Source organism: Schistocerca cancellata, chromosome 10, assembly GCF_023864275.1.
Source record: "Schistocerca cancellata isolate TAMUIC-IGC-003103 chromosome 10, iqSchCanc2.1, whole genome shotgun sequence".
NCBI lineage: Eukaryota > Metazoa > Arthropoda > Insecta > Orthoptera > Acrididae > Schistocerca > Schistocerca cancellata.
Genome location: NC_064635.1, coordinates 93,748,811 through 93,768,101, shown reverse-complemented (window position 1 = coordinate 93,768,101; position 19,291 = coordinate 93,748,811). Strand labels below are relative to the sequence as shown.

Here is a 19,291-nt window from a genome sequence, read left to right as displayed (position 1 = left end):
GAACACACATTGCAGAGCAAGGTAGTAAAGCAGAAAGTAGGTGGACCACTCTACTTTACAAAATTTGCTCCCTTGGCACGCCAAACATGTAGATTTCTTGCAATTATCAAAGATTCAGAGGCAACACTCCTTGTGAATCAAAAGAATGTCGCTCTTAATTTATCAAAAGATTTTGGTTCACGACATTTATCATAGATGCGTCAAATCTTTCACCAAGAGATATTATCTAGGAGGACACCTCATAGTTTGCTCGAGCCAGGAACAGCCTTGTGTGGAACAGCCTTGTGTGGAACAGCCTTGTGTGGAACAGCCTTGTGTGGAACAGCCTTGTGTGGAACAGCCTTGTGTGGAACAGCCTTGTGTGGAACAGCCTTGTGTGGAACAGCCTTGTGTGGAACAGCCTTGTGTGGAACAGCCTTGTGTGGAACAGCCTTGTGTGGAACAGCCTTGTGTGGAACAGCCTTGTGTGGAACAGCCTTGTGTGGAACAGCCTTGTGTGGAACAGCCTTGTGTGGAACAGCCTTGTGTGGAACAGCCTTGTGTGGAACAGCCTTGTGTGGAACAGCCTTGTGTGGAACAGCCTTGTGTGGAACAGCCTTGTGTGGAACAGCCTTGTGTGGAACAGCCTTGTGTGGAACAGCCTTGTGTGGAACAGCCTTGTGTGGAACAGCCTTGTGTGGAACAGCCTTGTGTGGAACAGCCTTGTGTGGAACAGCCTTGTGTGGAACAGCCTTGTGTGGAACAGCCTTGTGTGGAACAGCCTTGTGTGGAACAGCCTTGTGTGGAACAGCCTTGTGTGGAACAGCCTTGTGTGGAACAGCCTTGTGTGGAACAGCCTTGTGTGGAACAGCCTTGTGTGGAACAGCCTTGTGTGGAACAGCCTTGTGTGGAACAGCCTTGTGTGGAACAGCCTTGTGTGGAACAGCCTTGTGTGGAACAGCCTTGTGTGGAACAGCCTTGTGTGGAACAGCCTTGTGTGGAACAGCCTTGTGTGGAACAGCCTTGTGTGGAACAGCCTTGTGTGGAACAGCCTTGTGTGGAACAGCCTTGTGTGGAACAGCCTTGTGTGGAACAGCCTTGTGTGGAACAGCCTTGTGTGGAACAGCCTTGTGTGGAACAGCCTTGTGTGGAACAGCCTTGTGTGGAACAGCCTTGTGTGGAACAGCCTTGTGTGGAACAGCCTTGTGTGGAACAGCCTTGTGTGGAACAGCCTTGTGTGGAACAGCCTTGTGTGGAACAGCCTTGTGTGGAACAGCCTTGTGTGGAACAGCCTTGTGTGGAACAGCCTTGTGTGGAACAGCCTTGTGTGGAACAGCCTTGTGTGGAACAGCCTTGTGTGGAACAGCCTTGTGTGGAACAGCCTTGTGTGGAACAGCCTTGTGTGGAACAGCCTTGTGTGGAACAGCCTTGTGTGGAACAGCCTTGTGTGGAACAGCCTTGTGTGGAACAGCCTTGTGTGGAACAGCCTTGTGTGGAACAGCCTTGTGTGGAACAGCCTTGTGTGGAACAGCCTTGTGTGGAACAGCCTTGTGTGGAACAGCCTTGTGTGGAACAGCCTTGTGTGGAACAGCCTTGTGTGGAACAGCCTTGTGTGGAACAGCCTTGTGTGGAACAGCCTTGTGTGGAACAGCCTTGTGTGGAACAGCCTTGTGTGGAACAGCCTTGTGTGGAACAGCCTTGTGTGGAACAGCCTTGTGTGGAACAGCCTTGTGTGGAACAGCCTTGTGTGGAACAGCCTTGTGTGGAACAGCCTTGGGTGGAACAGCCTTGGGTGGAACAGCCTTGGGTGGAACAGCCTTGGGTGGAACAGCCTTGGGTGGAACAGCCTTGGGTGGAACAGCCTTGGGTGGAACAGCCTTGGGTGGAACAGCCTTGGGTGGAACAGCCTTGGGTGGAACAGCCTTGGGTGGAACAGCCTTGGGTGGAACAGCCTTGGGTGGAACAGCCTTGGGTGGAACAGCCTTGGGTGGAACAGCCTTGGGTGGAACAGCCTTGGGTGGAACAGCCTTGGGTGGAACAGCCTTGGGTGGAACAGCCTTGGGTGGAACAGCCTTGGGTGGAACAGCCTTGGGTGGAACAGCCTTGGGTGGAACAGCCTTGGGTGGAACAGCCTTGGGTGGAACAGCCTTGGGTGGAACAGCCTTGGGTGGAACAGCCTTGGGTGGAACAGCCTTGGGTGGAACAGCCTTGGGTGGAACAGCCTTGGGTGGAACAGCCTTGGGTGGAACAGCCTTGGGTGGAACAGCCTTGGGTGGAACAGCCTTGGGTGGAACAGCCTTGGGTGGAACAGCCTTGGGTGGAACAGCCTTGGGTGGAACAGCCTTGGGTGGAACAGCCTTGGGTGGAACAGCCTTGGGTGGAACAGCCTTGGGTGGAACAGCCTTGGGTGGAACAGCCTTGGGTGGAACAGCCTTGGGTGGAACAGCCTTGGGTGGAACAGCCTTGGGTGGAACAGCCTTGGGTGGAACAGCCTTGGGTGGAACAGCCTTGGGTGGAACAGCCTTGGGTGGAACAGCCTTGGGTGGAACAGCCTTGGGTGGAACAGCCTTGGGTGGAACAGCCTTGGGTGGAACAGCCTTGGGTGGAACAGCCTTGGGTGGAACAGCCTTGGGTGGAACAGCCTTGGGTGGAACAGCCTTGGGTGGAACAGCCTTGGGTGGAACAGCCTTGGGTGGAACAGCCTTGGGTGGAACAGCCTTGGGTGGAACAGCCTTGGGTGGAACAGCCTTGGGTGGAACAGCCTTGGGTGGAACAGCCTTGGGTGGAACAGCCTTGGGTGGAACAGCCTTGGGTGGAACAGCCTTGGGTGGAACAGCCTTGGGTGGAACAGCCTTGGGTGGAACAGCCTTGGGTGGAACAGCCTTGGGTGGAACAGCCTTGGGTGGAACAGCCTTGGGTGGAACAGCCTTGGGTGGAACAGCCTTGGGTGGAACAGCCTTGGGTGGAACAGCCTTGGGTGGAACAGCCTTGGGTGGAACAGCCTTGGGTGGAACAGCCTTGTGTGGAACAGCCTTGTGTGGAATTGCCTGCTGTCCTTACAGGTGAAGAACATCCACTACCAGATCCAATGTTCATTCATTGCGTATACAGACTTGGTACCTCCTAGCTCCTGTGACATGTTTGTGATTATGACCCCACTGCCACCCATACAGTCGTCACAGAACATTTACCACCGTACTCGGCAGAATACGAACTTGTATACTCGTATGACTCATATCGCAAGTTTGATTCGCATGTCGGGAATAATCCTGTGAGACGGTTGTTGGCTTAGCTCGAGAACCTTGTATGGAAATTGATGGGATTTATCGCAACAACATTTTCGTGACTGACTCGTAGAACAATGATGTCCTGTATGAGCAGGCAGCCGATCGTCGTGTTGCTGGGCTGCCACTCAATAGAGAAGACGAAAGTCCTTGTAGAGACCATAGTCATATATGGGGGAGATTCCACAGTGCATCTCACAACTAATGCAACTTCGAGCCAACTATCATGCTAGTGTCCATCTTCTTTCACAATTTGAGTAGGCATGATGCCCACTTCCTCGTTCAACATTTGGTTGATTCTGGGTTGAAAGGTGATAAGGTTAGTCATTCCTGCTACTATTGAAAAGAACATTTCATCTTCCAAGAGAACCACATCAAATATATTGCTTTGATTCCTGGAACCGCTTCGCCTCATGAACGTCTCTCTTCAGAGTCTTCGCCTCAGGAAGACATGCATATCACCAGACCACATATTCCAATGATGCAATGTTTCAGCTTGTGATAAAGAAGGGGGTCTGTCCATGAAATCCTGGATTTTTTTGGAGACACTGTATGAAACCGCATTGCCCGACATAACCACACTGTCCGGTATACTAATGGGCACTGCAATAATGGAAGTGGAGGATGAGCAAGATGGGAATGTTTGTCTGGAGTTTAGCGTCCATTGTTTAGGAGAATATGCTAGATTATAGACGAATACCAATGTACGCTTCCTCACGTACATTTTAGAGTAGTTCTGCCTGAGAACATAGTCTCTGGATTCTGCTTTCTATTTCGTCATGCCAGGCCTTCCGTGGGATTCGTTACACGCAATATGTCAGCATTGAATGGTTGACTGCTGTTGACATCTTGCTCTCCTATGAATGCAGAATTCATGGGAAAGTTTCCCAGTGACTTCACAGCACGCCAAGATGAATAACCCATGGATGAGTGACGAGAAGTACAGGCGATCTAATGATTTTAGATAAATCATTTACCTAGATGTAAACCACCTCTGTGGGTTCGCCGCACAACAGAGCCAGCCATTTCCAGAGTCCCAATGGATGTGTGAAGGAGAAATTGCCAGACTGAAGGATAAGATCCGTGAACCAGATGGGGATGCTAATGAAAGAAAGATCCTGGACTTCGAACTGGCGTATCTCGCCCATTTGCATGATGAACAGTCAGGTGCCAATATATTAAAGCCAGTATATTAACAACTTCGGGATGGAGCCCTTTTGTGGGACTGGGCTCTCTGGACACGGCCGGGTAACAAAGAGCATTATATTCTGCCCTATAGAAACCTCAAGTAATGCCACAGATTTGGTATGGAATCTGTTAGTCACACGCAGAAACTACTCCTAGCAATGTTGCCATGGATTTCCATGTTTATGAAAGACTCTAGGGATGGCCTAGATTCCAGTGCAGTCCATGAAGCCTGTATACATTGGTATGTGTGTTGTGGACCTCTGCAAACTCCACATGTACCGCTTACAGAAAGAGTTTGCGAAGCCAAACTTCGTCAATCCCAAGTTACATGTATGGATGTAGTCAGTTTAATCTACTGGTTCAAAGACAGGGATCCATGTGAAATAATTAGATACTCCTAAAGAACTAAACACTTCTGGACACGCAGCTAATAATCCTTTTGAAATAATACCAGAAAACAACTAGGTTATTGGCCTAAACAAAGATGAATTGAATGGATCACAGAATGTGGAGTTTGTTGGCACTCATATCAAAGATGAGATTACTGTGTAGGTGCAGATGCCACCCAGTGACGGGCTAATGGTGTGCATAGCGTGGTCTCAAATGTTATCTCGATAGAGAATTAGTGTGCCTGCTTTATGGGATTGGTGCAGCTCCACAAATGGTCAGTCTATAGAGATTTGATGAGGGCTGCTGCACCATAACATACAGTTCATCTGTGTGGATGGGACTGGCACCATATGGTATTCACAATACTCATTGAATTGATTGTATGGCTCATAAATTTATCTGAAAGTGGGAGATGAGTGTGTGTAATAATAGGATTAGCCATTCTGTGTGTGTGTATGTGTGTGTGTGTGTGTGTGTGTGTGTGTGTGTGTAACACCAAAAAACTTGAGGATAACAAATGACACTATGTGATCAAAAGTATACAGACATCTGGCTGAAAGTAACTTAAAAGTTCTTGGCGCCCTCGATTGGCAATACTGGAATTTAATATGGTGTTGGCTCACCCTTAGCCTTGATGACAGCTTCCCCAGTCAGGCGCTGGAAGGTTTCTTGGGATATGGGCGCCCATTCTTCATTGAGTGCCGCACTGAGGAGAGGCATCGATGTCTGTCGGTGAGGCCTGGCACGAAGTCGGCGTTCCAAAATATCCTCAAGGTTTCTATAGGATTCAGGTCAGGTCTCTGTGCAGAACAGTCCATTACAGGGACGTTATTGTCGTGTAACCACTCTGCTACAGGCCGTGGATTAGGAACAAGTGCTCTAACGTGTTGAAATACGCACTCACCATCCCCAAACTGCTCTTCAACAGTGGGAAGCAACAAGGTGCTTAAAACATCGATGTAGGCCTGTCCAGTGATAGTGGTACGCGAAACAAGCGGTGCACGCCGTCTCCATGAAAACACGACCACACCATAACAACACAGCCTCCAAATTTTACAGTTGCCACTAAACACGCTGGAAGACGACGTTCACTGGGAGTTCGCCATACCCACACCTTGCCATCGGATCGCCATATTGTGTACCGTGATTCATCACTCATCACAACGGTTTCCCACTGTTCAATCGTCCAGTGTTTACTCTCTTTGACCAAGTGAGGTGTCGTTTGGCATTTACCGGCGTGATGTGTGGCTTATGAGCAGCTGCTCAACCATGAAATCAAAGTTTTCTCAACTCCAGCCTAACTGTCATAGTACTTGCAGTGGATCCTGATGCAGTTTGGAATTCTGATGTGATGGTCTGGATAGATGTCTGCCTGTTACACATTACGACTAGCTTCAATTGTTGGTGGTGTCTGTCAGTCAGATGAGGTCGGCGTGTGCGTTTTTGTGCTGTACGTGTCCCTTCCCATTTCCACTTCACTATCACATCGTAAACAGTGGACCTAGGGATGTTTGAGTCTGGAAATCTCGCGTACACACGTATGACACATGTGGTGCCCAATCACCTGGCCATGTTTGAAGTCCGTGAGTTCCGCGGAATGCCCCATTCTGCTCTCTCACTATGTCTAATGACTACTGAGATAGGTGATATGGCGTACCTTGCAGTTGGTTGCAGCACAATGCACCTAATACGAAAAAATACGTTCCTGGGGGTGGCCGGATGCTTTTGTCCACATAGTGTAGTAAATAGAAGCATTGTGTGTACATAAAATACACTCCTGGAAATTGAAATAAGAACACCGTGAATTCATTGTCCCAGGAAGGGGAAACTTTATTGACACATTCCTGGGGTCAGATACATCACATGATCACACTGACAGAACCACAGGCACATAGACACGGGCAACAGAGCATGCACAATGTCGGCACTAGTACAGTGTATATCCACCTTTCGCAGCAATGCAGGCTGCTATTCTCCCATGGAGACGAACGTAGAGATGCTGGATGTAGTCCTGTGGAACGGCTTGCCATGCCATTTCCACCTGGCACCTCAGTTGGACCAGCGTTCGTGCTGGACGTGCAGACCGTGTGAGACGACGCTTCATTCAGTCCCAAACATGCTCAATGGGGGACAGATCCGGAGATCTTGCTGGCCAGGGTAGTTGACTTACACCTTCTAGAGCACGTTGGGTGGCACGGGATACATGCGGACGTGCATTGTCCTGTTGGAACAGAAAGTTCCCTTGCCGGTCTAGGAATGGTAGAACGATGGGTTCGATGACGGTTTGGATGTACCGTGCACTATTCAGTGTCCCCTCGACGATCACCAGTGGTGTACGGCCAGTGTAGGAGATCGCTTCCCACACCATGATGCCGGGTGTTGGCCCTGTGTGCCTCGGTCGTATGCAGTCCTGATTGTGGCGCTCACCTGCACGGCGCCAAACACGCATACGACCATCATTGGCACCAAGGCAGAAGCGACTCTCATCGCTGAAGACGACACGTCTCCATTCGTCCCTCCATTCACGCCTGTCGCGACACCACTGGAGGCGGGCTGCACGATGTTGGGGCGTGAGCGGAAGACGGCCTAACGGTGTGCGGGACCGTAGCCCAGCTTCATGGAGACGGTTGCGAATGGTCCTCGCCGATACCCCAGGAGCAACAGTGTCCCTAATTTGCTGGGAAGTGGCGGTGCGGTCCCCTACGGCACTGCGTAGGATCCTACGGTCTTGGCGTGCATCCGTGCGTCGCTGCGGTCCGGTCCCAGGTCGACGGGCACGTGCACCTTCCGCCGACCACTGGCGACAACATCGATGTACTGTGGAGACCTCACGCCCCACGTGTTGAGCAATTCGGCGGTACGTCCACCCGGCCTCCCGCATGCCCACTATACGCCCTCGCTCAAAGTCCGTCAACTGCACATACGGTTCACGTCCACGCTGTCGCGGCATGCTACCAGTGTTAAAGACTGCGATGGAGCTCCGTATGCCACGGCAAACTGGCTGACACTGACGGCGGCGGTGCACAAATGCTGCGCAGCTAGCGCCATTCGACGGCCAACACCACGGTTCCTGGTATGTCCACTGTGCCGTGCGTGTGATCATTGCTTGTACAGCCCTCTCGCAGTGTCCGGAGCAAGTATGGTGGGTCTGACACACCGGTGTCAATGTGTTCTTTTTTCCATTTCCAGGAGTGTACATACCATTGTAAATAACAATGGACAATATTAAGCAAAAGACAGTAAAAATGTATTACAAAAACAAAATTGTTCATAATCTGTTGGTTAGTTGGTTGTAGGGTCTATAATAATTACATCCAAATCCTGCAGCTAGTTAATTATTAGTTACAGCAAACATGCATTTCTTCCCAGTAATGCTCAGACCTCGAATGGAAAAGCCTACAAAGTTGACTTGGTAATGGGGGTCATAATAAGGGGGGACAAAGGTGAGCTCGAATCTTATTGGTCCACCTTGGTTTCGTACTATTTTATTGTGCTCCAGTTGGCTGAGATAGGTGGAGTGATAATATGCGAGTTTTAAGAGGACATCAAATAACCTTAGAGTTACGTCATGATCTTGAATATAACTCGCACAATTGCCTAAGGAGTGTGATTAGTTTCCCTGGATGACCTTGATGAAATCCCAGTGGTTTCCTGTGAGAAGTGGAGTGATCTTGAATATAAATTGTCGAAGTGGGTAATCTGACGCTGGATGTTCAATAATTGGTAAGATTATCTTCGCTGAAACATACATTGCTATACTGTTGCCCTTTAAATCGCGTCCCCTTAAATCCTGTTCTCTGGAGATGCCTGTCCCTTTAAATCTAGAACATACGCTGCTATCCTGTCCCCAGACAAAGCTTATTTCAGTCACATGTGACACTTTTTTGGAATAGAATTTTCAGTATCGTTAGTGCATATAACTAGCGCATAACATTTTTGTAATTAAATGATGATGACTCAAGGAACCAGATTCCTGTGTGTTGTAGCATAAATTTTACACGTCAGTAAATAGTTCATTAATTGTAACAAAAGTTCCACCTCATTTTGCCACTGAAGTTATATTTTAAAGTGGTTTTTGTTAGGAAATGAGTTACCCTCTGGTATTAAGATGAGCACTGAAAGGAAATACATATTAACATTTTGAGGACTTAGAAGCTAGGGTTTAGTTCATACGGCGGATTCTGTGATATTTCAGTTTCTTCACTTTGTAAGAGCGCGCTTTGCCTGTGAAATCCTGCAAAGAAAGAGACTTAGAATTATAATTTGTTATATATGCCTTAATATGAAAAAATTTCAAACAGTTTGGAAATGAAGTCCTGTTTTATTAGCACCAGGGATATTCTTAGTGTTGTGGTTAATAATGTTTCTGACATTACTAGTAAATTACATTATTACGTTGTACAATGTGTGCTCATTCATTTCTTACAGTTCCATACACATAAAACGTCGGGAACACAAACGATGTTGCCCTTGGAGTTAGCAGTGGAGGTAAGTGTTTTTGTAGATTATTCAGTCACTACTGGGGGGGGGGGGGAGGGGGAGGGGGGAACATTGACATATTAACAACTAAAATATAATTGATATTGGTCAATGAAACTAACTGAAAATGTAATTTTACATTGAAAATTGGTTAAATTTACCTCATTGTATAGACTTGCCAAAGGTTTTGGAAAATGAATCTGTGTATCACAATCAACAAAATAGTGCATGGGATCTTCTCTCGCATTTGTGGAACATCGTTACTTTGTATTTAAGTTTTTAGTAAGTGTATTTCTTTTACATGGTTAATTTCGTGGAAAATGTACTTCTGTATTTTCTTCATAATTGGTAGGAAATCGTATCATATTGCTCAAAAGTGTAAGTTGTCTCACATTTTTTAGTTGACCTTCTTTGTCGATGAATTACGTTGAAAAATGAAAAACATAGTGGTTGGACACACAGATATTAAGGTATTTTCGGTGTCTTTTTATGTATGGTCTGTTATCTACAATACTTATAAAAGCAAACATACTTGAATGTATTTCTAGGTTGTTAATATTTTATCTCATTGTCGATGTACACACATAAAAAAGTTCTGCATCACCGCAGTTCCCAGAACTCCTGAAAATAGACGTTGACTGTGGATGTTGTATTACAGACAGTCTGACTTTTCAGGGATATCACTAAACCCACCCAAAGATGTAAACAAACAAGCACAAGCAACGCCTATTACACAGAGGGGGGTCCGACAGCCGATCAGTTCTAGTCATTCCACCAGGAAGGAGGTACATGCTCGTGTTGTCTGTAGGTCAACCATGCCTAGACAGTCAATACCTCGGTTTGGTCGCTTCCGCATTGTTACTTTGTGCCAGGAAGGGGGCTCAACAAGGGAAGTGTCCAAGCGTCTCAGAATGCACCAAAGCAATGTTGTTTGGACATGGAGGAGATAGACAGGAACTGTCGATGACATGCCTCTATCAGGTCGCCCAAGGGCAGAGGATGACCACTACCTACGGATTATGGCTCGGAGGAACCCTGACAGCAACGCCATGTTGAATAATGCTTTTTGTGCAGCCACAGGACATCATGTTACGATTCAAACTGTGCCAAATAGGCTGCATGATGCGCAACTTCACTCCCAAAGTCCATGGCTAGGTCCATCTATGCAACCACAACACCATGCAGTGCGGTACAGATGGGCCCAACAACACGCAGATTGTACTGCTCAGGATTGGCATCACGTTCTCTTCACTGATAAATTTCCCATATGCCTTAGACACAATCGTCGGAGACGTGTTTGGAGGCAACCCGGTCAGGCTGAAGGCCTTAGACACACTGTCAAGGGAGTGCAGCAAGGTGGAGGCTCCCTGCTATTTCGGGGTGGCGTTATGTTGGGCCAACGTACGCCGCTGGTGGTCATGGAAGGCACTGTAATGACAGTACGAAACGTGAATGCCATCCTCCGACTGATAGTGCAGTCATATCTGCAGCATACTGCCAAGGCGTTCGTCTTTATGAACAACAATTCGCGCCCCCATCGTGCACGTCTTGTGAATGACTTCCTTCAGGATAACGACATCGCTTGACTAGAGTGGCAGCATGTTGTCCAGAAATACTCTATCTAACAGGGCTGTTAATGGACAGCGTGACCCACCAACCACTCTGAGGGATCTACGACAAATTGCCATTGAGGACTGGGACAATTTGGACCAACAGTGCTCTGATGAACTTGTGGATAGTATGCCACGACGAATGGAGGCATGAATCAGTGCAAGAGGACGTGCTACTAGGTATTAGAGGTACCAGTGTGTACAGCAATCTGAACTACCACCTCTGAAGGTCTCGCTGTATGGTGGTACAACATGTTATGTGTAGTTTTCATGAGCAATAAAAAGGGGGGGAAATGATGTTCATGTTGATCTCTCTTCCAATTTTCCATACATGTTCCAGAACTCTGGGAACCAAGCTGATGCAAATCTTTTTTTGATGTGTGTACGTAGTTCTTGTTTATTAAACACGTTTTCAATTTTTGGTCTCCCCCCTCCCTGAGGCTCGGGGTTCTATCATGAGTTCATGCATGGCTTACACAGGACCCAGTGTTATTCCAGCCCTTTCTTCCTTACCGATCTGCATTTCCTTATCCATTATCCTCCTTTCCTCCCTGTCGTAACTCCTTCCTCTCTGCCCCCACTTTCCCCTCTTGGTTTTTGTACCTACAGTATGTTGACCTGGCCAGCCATCTGGTTTTCTGTATTCCTTCCAGTTTTGTTGCCATTGCTTTTTCTTTTTGATCCTTTCTTGTTTAGTGTGTCTGGTCCCTCTTTGGAGTTTGACCTCCACTTACAATTTTTCTCTCAGAAGCGTGAGATGAACAATTTGGGGAATAACTCCCTCCTAGTACATATGGCTTTGATACCTCTCCCCCTTCCTTCCCTGGGGTAGCTCCACATGGCATTCTCTCCTTCAACTCTCCCATTGGGCGTCTTCCACCCTCTGCCATTTCGTATTGGCCATACAATGTTGACCAGTAGTTTTTTACCCAGCAGTGAGCGCCGCGCCCAATCCCCCTCACCTTGTAGTTGCCCCCCCCCACCCACCACCACAGTCATCCATATTTTGCTGGATTGTCCCTGCGTTTAGGCCCTTCTCACTACATATCCCCTCCAACCTTCCTTGTCCTGTGTGTTAGCAGATGATCATCATACAGTAACATCTGTCCTCGGTTCTCTTCGCGAAAATGGTGTGTCTTCCGGTGTTTAAATCTTCGAATATTCGTCTGGAACTGGAGGCCATTAGTTAGCGTTCACATTACTTATGGAGCCCTTGGCCTTGCCTTCACAGTGGCTGGGTTCTTCTCCCCTTTTTTTCCCCTACATTTTGCCTGGTTTCTCTGCCATTTTGATTCCCCCTTTTTGATCTTCTTCTCGTGGTGTTGCCCACATTATGTCACGATCATGGTATTGCGCATGCTACGGTATTCTGTATGGAATGGTATGGTATGGTGTGGTGTATGATATGGTATGAGTGGTGGAGCTGATGCCCCAAAGTGCATTGCGTATCTGTGACGGTCCTGCTCTCTCTGTTTGCGCCCACCCCATCCTGATCTTTCCTCTCCCTGCTGCCGTTCCGTACCTTTAACCTCTTTTTTTGCCCATTTTACCTTCCCCTTGACTGACTGACTGACTGTCCTTTGTGTTGTCCCTCTCCCTGTTTCTGCCATCTTAGATCACAGGACTGATGACGTTGCTTTTTGGTCCCCTCCTGCCTCCCCCGCCCATCACCAATTAACCAACGAAACAACCAACATTCTTGATCTGCCCTTTAAACTCCTTGACGTCGCAGTTTCGCTGTTTTGGGACATATCTTCAGGTACTGTTTCCGTAAAATTGAGTAATTTACTGTTACTAACTTTATGGTTAAGGCTGTGAGATGCTGTATGTTTTGTGAAAACTGCCTGCATGTTAATTCCACTACATAGGCTGACTAACAATTACAGAATATGCAAGTGGGAAACCGATCTACTGTGGAAACACAGTAGAATCTGTACTATCGCATAGCAGTGTTACTCTGTACCGTTCTCTCAAAAAATGAGACTATACCAGAAATATGTCTCTGTATCCCATAAATATTTGTCTCTTAACGTACAATGGCAAAAAACGTGCGCTAGAATTTCGTACTGTCAAACCCTATGTAGGAAACTTTTTCCTATATAAGTCAGTACTTATTAAGTTCCTTCCTTTGAAGAATTTACGTAACAACATTATAACAGAACTCGCTCTTTCCATTTTTCATTCAATTTTGATTCTGTTGTTTACTTGTCCAAAATCTTGACTTGGCTGCAAACAAACACCTGCACAATAAAAAGACTGAATTTGTTCTCACTTTAATGCAGATCAGTGTTGTTGTAGTTCCATGTAGAGAGCTCTATCTGAGACTTACCTACAACGGAATAATTACTACCACCGCCATTTCTCCCTACATTTCGTCATTCAACCAAAGCTTTTACGCTTCAGCCCCTGGCAGCTAACTATTGCTGCTATTTTATTCTAGAGTGACAAACATACAAATTTACAGTAGCCATACACATCAAAAAACACTATTTATATTACATGTGCCCAGTACTTTGCAACCTCCAAGGCGCTTGCAGGAGATCAGTCTTCGTGCAGGATGTAGGGCACAAAAGGCCCTGGAGCATGTGGCTTGTGGTTTGTTCTTGTCCACAATCACAGGGCGTATCTTCTGTTATGAAGCCCCAGCTCTTCAGGTTGTCCCTGTGTCGTCCAACTCCTGAACGTAATCTGTTCAAAGATTTCCACACCAGCCAGCTCTCGTTGTGGCCAGGTGATAGTTCTTCAGCTTCTGCCATCTGCAGGTGAGGCGCCGACTTCTTCCATAACTCCAGCCTTGCCTTCTCTGGTGAAATGGTGAGCTTCTCGGATGTTCTCAGGAAGCCCTTTCGCGATCTCAGCCGTTGCCGTGGTGGATTATGTCCGTGCAGTGGATGGGCACTGTCCTGTTCCACTTGCAGTATCTCCTTGTTGGCAGCCACTGTTCTGCGTACCCATGGTGGCGCTATTCCAGCCAGGCAGTAGAGCTTATCGGTTGGGGTAGGTCTTAAGCAAACTGTGATCAATCTGCAGGTGTCGTTGACGGCAATGTCTACTTGTCTGGCATGAGATGACCTGTACCAGACTGGAGAAGCATATTCAGCAGTAGGAAAGCACAGTGTCATCGCAAAACAGCGAATAGTTTGTGGATGTGATCCCCACTGTGTCCCCGCTAGTTTGCGAATTAGGTTGTTTTGAGCGGAGATTTTCATTTTGGTGTTTTTGGAGTGAGTTTTGAATGTCAAGATTCGATCGAGAGTGACTACCAAGTATTTAGGTGCGTGATGATGCTGGAGTTGGATGCCTGACCATGCAATATGTAGCTCTCGATTAGCTTCCCTGTTGCTTAAATGAAAGGCACACACTTGTGTCTTCGAAGGGTTTGGTCTGAGTTGGTTCCGGTTGTAGTAGCTTCACAGTGTTCGAAGTGCTGTTGTCGGGTTTCTTTCCACTCTTTCAAAGCATGAGCTCTGCGTAGCAAGGGCTAGGTCATCTGCATATAACAATCTCCTTGTGCCTGGGGTCAATGACTGGTCATTGGTATAAATGTTGAAGAGAATTGGAGCCAAGGTAGCCCTGAGGTAGACCATTTTTCTGCGACTGTGTTGTCCTTGAAATTCAACAAAAAACTGCGGTTTTGGAGGAGGGTGCTGAGTAGTCTAACAAGGTGGGCGTTCTTGATCATATTGTATGGAAACTCTACTACTGATCGGAACATACGCTGATTCCAGGTAATCGTACAAAAGAAACCATAAAATGGCAAGTGATCATCTAGCATCCAGTATACTGGTTAATGTTCCTCACAGATACACCAACCTATTTCAGCCCCTGAAGTTTCCGTGGACTGACAAAGAACTGGAATCCTATTCAACACTGGATAGTAGTTTAGACTCTAGTCTCTATATGGACACACACTAATTTCCACAGAACTAAAGCTACCCATTAAACTACGGTATTCACTAGCAGTAAAGTTCTCAACTTACTCAAACTTTTAATTTCAACTCCACTGTGCCCAGAACAAACGGACACTCACGGCCTGACGACTGTTTGATGGCCTGACAAAAATCAAACTGCTGTAAAGACCGTATTAAATTTCGTGATCCTTTAAATTTGAACAAATTAGTAGAGAACTGCATTTTTTAAACTGATAATTGTGTGTTACGTCAGTGAATTTCTCAGCAGCTAGCTGTGGATCAGTGTAGACTGTTTGTTGCTGCATGATTGGAAATATCCAGATGACAAATGCACTGAACACACAGTTCACTGTACCTCAGATTTGACAGCGGTCACCTGTTCGGCACTGAAGTCGCTTCCGTACAGCCTACTGACCGGCGGTTGAACCACCTTGCAGACCAGGGACTCTTTTGTGAATGTGCTAATAGTCTTCCTGAGGCCTTAACAGATCGAAATCATCCTCCTCACATCGCGCAGAAATGTATCTCCCACCCCTTTCCTCAAGTCATCTGCCATTTCCCAGTGCACAATGTCCAGCCACAGAGGAGTGTCCCCCTCACAACTATGTACGACATGAGATGGAAGCAACGTGAGGTATTGTGCTGAAGTTTCGACTACCTCTCATAGTGCCTGAAAATGTGAAATATTTCTCACGTCTTCAACAGCAGCATTCCGCTTCACACCCGACCTAAGCAGTATCGGCATCCTTCCCTATTTGAACACAACTCCCTACTCCTTGCTGTGCATCACGTATCAGTAGAACATACCTAGATGTGAGACGTGTCCCGTGTGTCCTACCACTGTCACCTATTTTTGTCCCATCGTGGGTGTCTCCTACAGTGTCAGAGGCAGGCACACTTATGAACGTGGCCACACAGTCTACTGACTTGGCTCCAACCACTGTGCTGCACCCCCCAGTGGGGCTCGCCACTTTTTGGCGGGCTCGTGCTCGGCTACCGTGGAGCCCCAGCCTTTGCAGCATCTTTCCCCTTCTGTGCTGCATGTATATCCTCTCGCTATTCTTTTTCCCCTCCCTCGGGGAACACGTCTGGGGTATTACTGGGAATGTTCCGCAGTATCTGTGGCTGACATAAGAACAGTCTCACCAATGTTTTTCGTTCCCTTTTCCTTTCTTTGTTTACCTTCTCCTCTCGTTCCTCCGCTTGGGTGTTCGAAGGTCCTCGTTTTCTTCTTCCTCCCTGTGCACTCCCGAAGGCTGGCCCACGCGTCTGATACGTAACAGGTGACTGGGTAACGAGTAATTTCCAGTCCCGGGTCGACAGGTAGAGTTGGCACGTACCCCACGGTACAGGCCAGGCCCAGAGAGGGATGATTGCCTGAGCTGCAACCTTCCCAAATTACCGAGTGATTCCTCTGTTAGGTGTTCGGAAGGTGCGGACAGTCACCTAGGGTAGGTGCGCCCACTTGTGAAGGAGCGTGCCATTGGAGATGCTGGCAATCGTGGGGGATTTTCTCGCCGTGAACAAATCGTCTTTACAGTCGACGTCTACGAAACGTAAACGGTATGAGACTAACGATTCAAAGTCCCTTTCAGCTGCACCACGGTTCCTCGTTGTCTCACATACTGAAGACAGTCACTCCTTCGCCGTGGTAAATCCGTTTATTATTCAGAAAGGTGTTGATGCAATTTTGAGCCCTGTGAAATCCTGCTATCGTTTACAGAATGGCACGTTGCTTTTGGAGGCAGCTTCTGATTCTCAAGCGCGACAACCGCTTACCACCTCACTTCTGCACGGCTACCCTGTTTGTGTCGAAGCCCTTGGACCTCTGAATTCTTCCCGTGGCGTTAATTACATTAGGCTGCTTGACGGTTTAACCGAGGCTGAAATCCAATCTTATCTCTCTGATCAGTGTGCCATTTCCATCCATCGGGTTATAAAAATGGTAGATTCCTCCCTAATGCCCACCCGCACTATTTTTCTCACCTTTGCTATAGTGGTGCTTCTGTCCAAGATCAAAGCAGGCTACGAAATTCTAACAGTCAGACCGTACATTTCGAACCTGATGTGCTGCTACCAGTGTCGTCGTTTCAACCACCCTAGAACGTAATGTCGACACCCAGCCAAATGTGTAATCTGTTGTAGGGATGTGCATGATAATTGTCTGCCGCCTCCTCTCCACTGTATCAAGTGCAATGGCGGCCATGCCGCCGCCTCTCGGTATTTTCCTGTTTTCTTTGATGCGTGGGCTGCCCAAGAGATCTGGGTAAGGGAAAAAGTACCTTACCCAGTCACTCGGAAGTTGTTGGCTAGTCGAAAATACTGTGTTCTCCAGTCTGGTACCTATAGTTCTGTTTTAGCACGTCTAGATTCATGAAGGACCTGCCCACAAAGACATGCGACCTCAAATTCAGCTCTGAGGTTGTGAAATAGCCTAACGTCACGGTAGCATCGCCATCCCCCCGTCCAGATGTGCAACAAGACATCAAACTCTCACCTCAAAGGGCGAAGGCACCAGCTACACAACCAGTAGGCCAGAAAGGGCAGGAGTAGTATTCCTGTGAAGACTTCCTACAGCCCTCCAGCCAAACAACGCCCAACTGTTCCTATGCTAACCAGAAAGGCTCGAAGTAGTCCACCAAGGGCAAACGATCTTCTCCTCCGCCAACTCGGCGATCCTCTCAGACAGTATTGCTATGTGACACCTTAGCCCGGCTGGCCTGAGTGTCGCCAGGGCGCACCACCAACCGTTTTTCTGCGTTGGACTCCATAGACCGACAGCACAAGCCAGCCAGTGCTTCTGTGCACGCCATGTAGCAGGATCTTCCTGCATTTGTGCCCTGAAGCAGTGACTCTTCGCAGGCTGACACTCGGCAGCCACCGAGGTGACACTCCGTCTCGTCCACATCGTGACTATCCTCCACTCGAAAGTTCGCGGCCTTCGGTCCCACAAAGAGGATTTATGGCAGCTTTTAGCATTGCAGCATCCCCTTGTACGCTGCCTTCAGCAAACGAAATCGCACTCTCTCGACAACTTTAAGCTTTGATATTCCCTCCTGGGTCGTTTTGAAATTCCCCCTGGGGTCGGCATTCATAGTCAACCCATCTCCCTGATTACCCATCTTCAAGCTGTTGCAATTCCCCTTTATCTTCCTCACCTGACTTTTTCCCCTTGTACCGTTTATATTCCTTAGGCATTTGATGTCACCAGGGCAGACTTCCTTGAGCTTATTGGGCAGCTAACTCCTACATTTCTGCTACTCGGCGACTTTAATGAACACCATCCCCTTTGTGGTTCTCCCAGAACCTGTCGGAGAGGTTCCCTCTTGACTGACCTCCTTAATCAACTCGACCTCTCTTCTGCCTTAACAGTGAAGCACCCACATTCCTGTCTGACTCCTCCCACACATATTCCCATATGGACCTATACTTCTGCGCTTCCCAGCTCTCCCATCGTCTTGTGTGGTCCATTCTTTGTGACACCTACTTGAGCATCCATTTCCCATGTGCTATCAGTTTGCTGATATCTACCTGACCTGTGTGCACACCCAAATGGCACCTTACTAAGCCTGACTGGCGGCTTTACTCCTCCCTGGCGACCTTCAAAGAACAGTATTTCCCCAGCTGTGATGACCAGGTGCAATATCTCACAAATGTTATCCTTACTGGTGCAGAACATTCCATTCCTCGCAATTACTCTTTACCACGTCGTGTCCCAGTCCCTTAGTGGACTGAGGCATGCCGCGACGCAATTCGCGCACGGAGATGTTCTCTCCGCGTTTTTACTGCCATCCTATGATGACAAATTGCATTCATTAAAAGCAGATGCGTGCAGTGTATCGTCGCGTTCTTCGGGAAAGCAAAAAAGCTAGATGGATTGCATTCACTAGTTCTTTTAACAGTTCCACCTCTTCCTCTGTCATGTGGACCAACTTCAAACGACTGTCTGGGACCAAGATCCATTTTCAAATTTCTAGCTTCAAAGTAGCAGATGATATCATCGTGGACACTATTGCTATCTCAAATACTTTGGGTCGCCATTTTGCCGACCTGTTGAGCTCTTCCCACTATCACTTTGCTTTCCTCCACCAGCAATGAGCGAAGGAGGCTCTGGCGATACCTTTCTCTTCTCAGAATAGTGAGTGCTACAATGCCACCTTTACTACAAGGGAGCTAGATCGTGCTCTCAGCTCATCCCGATCCTCCACCCCAGGGCCAAATGTTGTGCAAATCCAGATCTTGCAGCACCTCTCTCTTGTGGGCAGGTATTTCCTACTTAACATGTACAACCGCATCTGGGCAGAGGGCACATTTCCTGGCCATTGACATTAAGTCACTGTCACCCTCACACCCAAGCCCAGTAAGGATAAAAACTTTCCTTCTAGCTTACGCCCCATTTCTCCCACCGACAGTATTTGCAAGGTGACGTATGAATCACGCCCGGCTCGAG

The 19,291-nt window shown here is 47.7% G+C and overlaps 1 protein-coding gene across 1 annotated transcript in view; it reads right to left on the bottom strand.

Moving 5' to 3' along the window:
- Positions 1-239: 239 nt before the first annotated feature.
- LOC126106159 (basic proline-rich protein-like) overlaps positions 240-19,291 on the bottom strand; it is a 34,289-nt gene continuing 15,237 nt past the window's right edge. Inside the window, exon 2 of the mRNA XM_049912399.1 lies at positions 240-3,034. Within this exon, the coding sequence (XP_049768356.1) occupies positions 240-3,034 (2,795 nt within the window). The remainder of the gene's footprint in view (positions 3,035-19,291) is intronic.